Source organism: Etheostoma cragini, chromosome 3 (genome assembly GCF_013103735.1).
Source record: "Etheostoma cragini isolate CJK2018 chromosome 3, CSU_Ecrag_1.0, whole genome shotgun sequence".
In the NCBI taxonomy this organism is placed as follows: Eukaryota; Metazoa; Chordata; class Actinopteri; order Perciformes; family Percidae; genus Etheostoma; species Etheostoma cragini.
Genome location: NC_048409.1, coordinates 12,896,286 through 12,904,213, shown reverse-complemented (window position 1 = coordinate 12,904,213; position 7,928 = coordinate 12,896,286). Strand labels below are relative to the sequence as shown.

Genomic DNA, 7,928 nt, shown 5'->3' with positions numbered 1-7,928 from the left:
TCAGAAAGTGAAGGAGAAGAAGGAAGTGATAACCTACAGGGAGGTGTTGGAGACCGGGTCGACGCGAGCAGGGAGCAGGGAGTCTTTAACCGCGGAGCCGGGGAGCCGGGAGGAGGCTGCGGCCATCACCCGGAACGGTGCGCTCTCGCCGGGCAGGGAAACGGACATGCTCGGCCCGGAGAGAATCAGGGACGCCGGGAGCCCCAAACTCATAGACGGTAGGATTGCATGATACACGCTCTTTATCTACAGGATGAGGACTTTTACAGGAGTATTCTACTCAAGCAAGGCTGATCGAACATCACGCACCGATCATAACAACGTTTTTATTTGCGAAATAGGCTAGAACATGGTCATTTAAGCTTGGGATACGATCCGAGCAGATTTCAGTATCCCACTATCGATGTAACTTACAACATCTGTAAGAAGGAAAATCCCAGCTGATTTCTTAAAGTATACCTTTTAATTTTCCTAGTTGTACCTGCAACGTCAAATCCTAACGTAAATACTATATCTTCCATCTTAATAAGATGCTTGCAGCATGGTGATGTCCCACTGTGTTACAGTTTCAAAAAGTTTCAATTCATAAGAAAAGGCCTACCCCCCCCAACTCTGACAAACTCTGACAAAATGAAACAGCAAGGCCTCCTATGGCAAACTATTAAGCATGCTATTATAACAGGACACGATTCAAGCCCGTTCTCTTACTTCTTTTTTTTTTAATATATCACAATTTTATGAACGTAGGCTATAGCGGTGCATTGTGGTCCTATTTTTTTAAACGCTGCAGTTTGGCCTACTTCGGATTAATAAATACAACAAGGTTACATCCGTTTATTCCATACGCGTCATTGATTGTCAGTTATCTCAGAGGTCTTGATATATCTTTGATATAGATATTATAACAATGTTTCAACTGAGAGAGAGCGCATTAAACAGCCGACATCCAGACATCACTGCACATGAAAGGTGGCAATCGAGTCCTGTCATTTCTGCAGTCACTCGGTGCATATACATGTCTGTTTTCATATGTGAGAGCAAATCACTTAAAATGTCAGATGGCTTGAATAAAAAAATCCGATCAGCTCATATAAATAAAATAAATATTATTAGGTGGAAGAGTTATTTTATTATGTTTGTTTATTGTGGGGTAGGCCTATATAATAAAAACGAAAATAAAGCAAATTAAAACAAAAACAAACATCAGTGATTAAAGACAGCATGCAAATCATAATTCAAACGGCAAATAATTGAATTAAATATAGTTCTATAATTCTATAATAGAATGCCATAGTGCTTAGAACTGCTTTTGTGTGTAATGCTTCCAAACCCACAACGTTCCTGTTGCGCTTTAATCATTAGCTTATTATTTTGACCTTTTAAGAAAGTGAAGTAGATGTTTACTGTGTGTTATGAAACCTGGACAAAAAGTGACACGAGACATCTTAGAAGTGGCTTGTAAAAAAAAAAAAGAAAAAAAAAAAAAAAGACATCTGTTCGTCATGGGCAGCGTGGTTAAAAGCGGAACATGCGACAAGCACGTATCAGACATCCAACAGTGGGTAAAGCGTTACATATTTATAAGCAGTTAATAATTAAAGAGCTTTATGTAGCTCTACAAAACATCCGAGGTCTGATAGCTCTGTGATATTTGAGGGCTGGTAGGGCATGTCTTTCTTTCCTATCATGTAGCCTTGGTTTTATTTCTATTTATGTAGATCGATAAGAATTTCAGCAGTGCACGTTATTTCACTTCTGCCCTTTAATCTGGGCTGGAGTTCGCCCAGCCCTCAGTCTGGCTCATTGGGACTGCATGGAGGTAAATGTAGCCTATTGATCCGTTTTTAAACGGGTTAGGGTGGACGTTGAATGAAGTGTTTTTCCGTGTAAAAACATATTAGACGATTTCATAAATATGTGAGGATGAAGGAGGTCACGGTGCAGCTCCACGGTGCTGATGTCTCCCTCTCTTCTCGCCTGCAACAACACAGGCAACACAGATGTGAAAGAAAGGAAAGAAGACTCGAAGCCTTTAGAGGACGAGGCGCAGACTAAAATCAAACAGAGGAGAAGTCGGACTAACTTCACGTTAGAGCAGCTCAACGAGCTGGAGCGGCTCTTTGACGAGACCCACTACCCGGACGCCTTCATGCGGGAGGAGCTCAGCCAGCGGCTGGGACTGTCCGAGGCCCGGGTCCAGGTACGAGCTGTCCTCATCTCATGTTATCTATTATTATTATTATAACACTTAGGCTGCACGAATAATGAGGCCTTATTAGGTGAAGTAAGAGTTCCTTCTAGCCTAAATCTCAATAAATCATCAAAATAATGAAATTTAGGCTTATATGCATATAGGCTGTGTATATTGTTATCATTGACAACATTATCATAACAGCGTGAGTGTATGAATATGTGTCAACAATGGAGGAAAAAGTGACCCACATCCTTCATCTGAAATAGCCTTATAATTCAAATTAACTAATAATTAATAAGAAGATAAATTATGATGAAAATGATGATACTAATAACAACAATGATGGTAATAATAATGATAATAATAGAAGAAGAAGAACAAAAAAAATAAGAAATGAACATATTTTTCCCCTATGCTGTGTTTTTTTAAAGGAGGGATTTTAATAATATCGTCAGTGATTTGTGGATGTGTGTTATGAAAAGCATAAAGTAACGCATAAACAGAGTCTGAGCATCATTTTGTGTTGTGGAGGTTTTGAATGTAGAAGACACACGTGCACAGACTTACACTGCTAGACTACAGTCCCCCCCCCCCCCCCCCCCCCCATAGGTGTTTATGGGTTGAAATGAGTGGAACAAGATTTTGAGTTCGTGATGTTTCTTTCATCACTTTCTGATCAGAACATAGCTTCTCTCAGTTTGTTTTATTTATTTTATTTGTGTGGATTTGTCTCAATTAGGCCTTCGCTTGTATCACGAGGAGTCCTTTTAATCTGTATCGTCCAAATCCATCGAAACAAATACGCCTCCAAATATTTGCCTTCGGTCTCTGGGTGTATGTTACCATGCCTTGTTTGTCAGAGATGCTGTCGTTTTTCATGGGGACAGACCATCTGCCCAGAAACCCAGTACGGCATCAGCCAGTAAGGGGAAGGGGGGGCTCAGACATGCCTTGTGCAACGGGAACAGAGGGACAATGAACGTATAGACAACTCCTCTCATATGATTTATCAAAACCCTATAATATCTCAGTCTCTTTTATCCCGCGTGCTCCGGCTCAGGGGAGGGCTGAGCATTTGTCTCAATAGCCAATATCGCGGTCGTAGTGGGAGTAAAAAAGAAATCATAAAACGGGCCCAAAAGACCCCCCATCCCAGACTCACCCTTCACCCCCCTAAAAAAAAAAAAGTTAAAGCCAGCTTTTTGCATGGGCTCTCCCGGCCTGGACTGGAATCTCACCAATAAGGCGTATTGTATCCCGAACAAGGAGCACAGCTCGGGGATTTGCATAAATTATGTATTATTTTCTCCCCAAATCAAGAGCAGCTCTCTCCCTCTTCCTCTCTGCTAGTGTATTATGTCGTTTTACCAGTTGCATTCAGGGACAACGCATTTATTTTGTTTGGAAAAAAAAAAATCTTCCCCTGTCAATAACAGCAGAGCATTTGGCTTTTATCATGGCGATAAATTATAGCTGAAGCGTGCACAAAAGGACTTCCGATTGGCATATACTGTGGTCAATAAATGAAGCCAGCTGACAGCCAAATCGATATGATATTTCATTCATGCTTTCAGTGAGTGGAGCCTATATGAACCTAATGCAGGATTGACATGTTGTATTGTGGGCTAATTTAGCCCTATATCTTTGTCTGGGAGATTCAAAGCAGATTATCATAGAAATGAATCGTTTAATCTGTGTTCCAAGGCGTTTCTCTGAAAGGGACGCTTGTCGATTTCCACAGAAGGAAAAAGAGAAGTGAGCTGTCTTTGAAGCTGTTTTTTTTTTGTGTGTGTGCAAGTGTGTGTTATGGCGGCGATTAGACAAAACTGCGAGGCATTTAAGCGTCTCTCTGACATGGATTTTCTGCAGATAAGGGTAATTAATTTCAGCGGTCATTTAATGAGAGGGAGATGGAAAGAGAAAGAGGGAGACGTTCTCAGATCGCCTTGCTCTGATGTCCAAAACCGTAATAGCATTGCTGCTATTCGATATGTGAGAGTCCATTCAACTCTTCGGGGACACTAATCTATAGAAAGATGAAACCAACGCTGACAAGGTTATTTATTATAGTCCAGTAGTCCTGCACATTTCCAACAAGGGTGTTTCTATTCTCCTAATAGGGTTTTAATGTCCCTCTTTTCGTAGATTTACCACTCTACTCTTGCTCTTTCTCTCTGCTCCCCCCCCCCCACACTCTTCCTTGTTGTAGACTAAATGTAATAATTCAAATCTGGGGTTAAGCAGTGTCATTAATATTGCAGTGCTCCTCGGGGATATTGTTTTTTCTGCGGTTGTTGTCACTTTGAGAGGAATTACACACGCTGGCCCCACAAGCAGCTGCCAATCAGTAGGTCTCTAATTAATTTCTGTCCCTGCAGGTTTGGTTCCAGAATAGAAGAGCCAAATGCAGAAAGCAGGAGAACCAGTTACATAAAGGTACGCTTTTATCCCGCATGCTCCAACAAAACTGCTTTTTCTTTTCTATTCTATTCTATTACAGAGCAACTACACGCTCAAATGCATGCAGCGACACAATCGTTACGCACTGTTACTATTTGGGACGTGCATGGTTGTCATTTTCACTTAATTAAGCCATCAAAAGCACTCTGATTTCTTTAGTGCCTGTGTATCTTGGACGTTATTAAAGTTTACTTAGACAATCAACTCACTGCTTGTTATTCAGCCATACAGTTTACTTCTTTGTGTTTTTGTTTTGTTTTTTGGAATATTCTCCTCACAATTAGGCTATCATCTGTGCTTATTGCAGGAGTCCTGATTGGAGCAGCGAATCAGTTTGAAGCTTGTCGTGTAGCGCCATATGTCAACGTGGGGGCTTTACGGATGCCATTCCAACAGGCAAGTTACTTTGAAGCGTCTAGTTTGAAAAAGCAGACCAATCCCAGGACTGGTGTCTTGGCACAGGCTGGGCCCAAGTGCTATGCAGAGACTCCAGTTCCAATGTAGGGGGTAACTTAACTCTTATTACCACACTGACAAAAACCCTGTGCCAACACAGCGTAGCCTGTACCACCTAATTGGAAAAGTCCCTCTATGGTGTTATGCTTTATTTGTCTATTTTACTTGAGCAAGCAAACGTGTTAGTAGACTTACAGTAGTGTAAAATCACCACAAGTCCACGAGTTTCTGAATGTTTTCCTACCACACATAAAGGTAGAAATTCCATGGTTTGTTTTTGATGCATTAAATCATTCAACTGTGTGTGTGTGTGTGTGTGTGTGTGTGTGTGTGTGTGTGTGTGTGTGTGTGTGCGTGTGTGTGTGTGATGTAGCCTACGTCATTTATATTGCATTACATCTCAGTAAAGTCCAGTCTGCACTTTGAGCACTGCGCTCGGTTTATTATCTAGAAGGCACAGGTCCAAGATTCCCAAACACAATGATTTGATTTGATATTAGATTTGATGCTATTGATGCCTCCCTATAAGATCAGACTCTACAGTATAGTACAACAGTGACACTAGTGAAATGTCCCTTCAGACAACCCGCTGCCAAGTTAACGCATGTTCTCCCCCTTCTCTCCCCACCCGTGCGTCCCGTAGGATAGTCATTGCAACGTGCCGCCCTTCTCCTTTCAGGTGCAGGCGCAACTGCAGCTGGACAGCGCCGTGGCCCACGCGCAGCACCACCTGCACTCTCACCTGGCAGCGCACGCGCCCTACATGATGTTTCCCGCGCCGCCGTTCGGCTTGCCCCTGGCGACGCTCGCGGCCGAGTCTGCCTCCGCGGCCTCCGTCGTGGCCGCCGCCGCGGCCGCCAAGAACACCAGCAAGAACTCCAGCATCGCGGACCTGAGACTGAAGGCCAAGAAGCACACGGCGGCGCTGGGACTGTGACGCCAGGTAGACCGGGGGACACGGGGCGCGCACGCGCACGCGCTTTCTGCCACGTCCTCGCGACTGAGAGACACAGAACATAAACGCTCACAAAGTGAAACTGTCCAAGAACAAAGTGAGAAAAAATTATCCAAGGACGATATTTATGTTTTCTTTTTTTAAATGAAGGACGACGAATATAACTATGAAAAAAAAGATAGGCTATTTATGAGACAAAGAAAAGACATTGAAAAAAGAGACTATGACGTAAAGCCTATACAGGTGTGTGTGTGTGTGTGTGTGTTTTTTTGGACGCCAAATACAGTGGCGGATGGATAGCAAAGCATCGCAGGGTCCTTCTCTGGAGCCGCGTGGCCGCGGATGGCGGAGGGACACACTGAGAAGATGGAGGAGGACGCAGCTGGGACGGTCGATACTTTGTCAAACAAGGCGAACCATTCTGCAGTTGTTCTGTTTTAATATTATATTCTAACTGGTAGGAATTCATTTTGAACATATAGAGGCTGGCCTCGCTATGAAACACTTTCTCTGTAAAAGGACAGAGCGGGAACTCTTTGACGAAGCAGAGAAAAGGACAATATTCGAAGTGTTTCTCCCTCTTGTGTTTCCTGTCCACGATTCAAAACGCCCAAGCAGTGTTTGCATGAGTCCTCACGGATGACGTGATGTGAGCCATCTCTCCACGCCTCTTTCTCTCTATCTTCATCTTTCCTTCCCTCTCAGAGGGAGGGCCACTCTCACTTGAATGTTTGGACTATATTCGACCTCGTTCGGACCTCCTCTGGTAAAGGTGAAACTATAAGCGACACACCAGAAACGTGAGATTCTAATATATGATAATAACCCGTAAGATGGTGATTTGTCCCCTTTTAAAGGAGCATTAAGTCATCTTAAACACAGTGAACACACGATCAAATGACAGCTGACACGAGGACGGTACGGGCACGTGTAAAATATGTTTATACACAAGACACATGCATTATTTTTTATTATTTAGTGGTTTTATGAATGCCTTGTGGGGAATTTGTTCATTTTGTATTTTACTTTATTTCGTGTATTAAAAAAAACCATGTGCTTTCTGTATGTAATCTTGATGTTTTTATAACAGTGAAAGTGAACTTATAGCTGAGGCACGGGTTTCTAAAAAAGAAAAAAGAAAAGAAAGAATACTCATAAAATTGTTTTACTTTCTCCATCACATGTGAAACGTGAATCCACCTAAACAAACTGTTTTTCGTTCCTATAATAAATTAACAAAAGTTTCTTTAATGAGTTGACATTATTTTGTTTACCATCTTAATTGGCATTTATCCGCTACATGATTACTATTATTATTATTATAATTATTCTTATTCTTATTGCAGGCCGTAAACCTTTGAGGGCAATTTATTTATAATAATTCATGCCTGTAGGTCTTTTGATAACGTCACAGTTGTGACAGGCCCGTTTAGTCAGGAACATGGGTGTCTGTTGCTGCTCCCATGCCAAACCAATGCATTATTCATATTTGGTTATGGAGCGTTTGGAGAGGAAGGACTTGGAATTTCCAGTACAAGCTCGAAAAACTGGCTGATAAAGGATCCAGAGAAATGGGGCGTTCAGTGGCCCAAAGATTAAAGTTTTGCAGCACTTGAAATGCCCACAATTATACTGTAATGGCTATATTTTTCCAACAGGCTGCTAATTTAGATTGAAAACCAACTCAGGTGTTCTTGCAATAATAAGATAAACTAAGCTCAATTAATTAGAGGCCTGGAACACAGATGCATTTTATTAACTGAACCCGCGGTGTGTTCGGGGTGTACAGGCTATAGTTTTGGACATAGCAGCCTACATGCCTGGGTTTTATCAAGCCTCAATCGATCATGTTTTTCACAACAG

General features: G+C 42.1%; 1 protein-coding gene across 1 annotated transcript in view; it reads left to right on the top strand.

Annotated features, from left to right (window-relative positions):
- Positions 1-7,248, top strand: part of shox2 (short stature homeobox 2) — an 8,820-nt gene extending 1,572 nt beyond the window's left edge. The window contains exons 2-6 of the mRNA XM_034867750.1: positions 5-218; positions 1,992-2,200; positions 4,573-4,630; positions 4,962-5,050; positions 5,754-7,248. Of these exons, the coding sequence (XP_034723641.1) occupies positions 5-218; positions 1,992-2,200; positions 4,573-4,630; positions 4,962-5,050; positions 5,754-6,047 (864 nt within the window). The 3' untranslated portion in view covers positions 6,048-7,248. The remainder of the gene's footprint in view (positions 1-4; positions 219-1,991; positions 2,201-4,572; positions 4,631-4,961; positions 5,051-5,753) is intronic.
- The last annotated feature ends 680 nt before the right edge of the window (positions 7,249-7,928 follow it).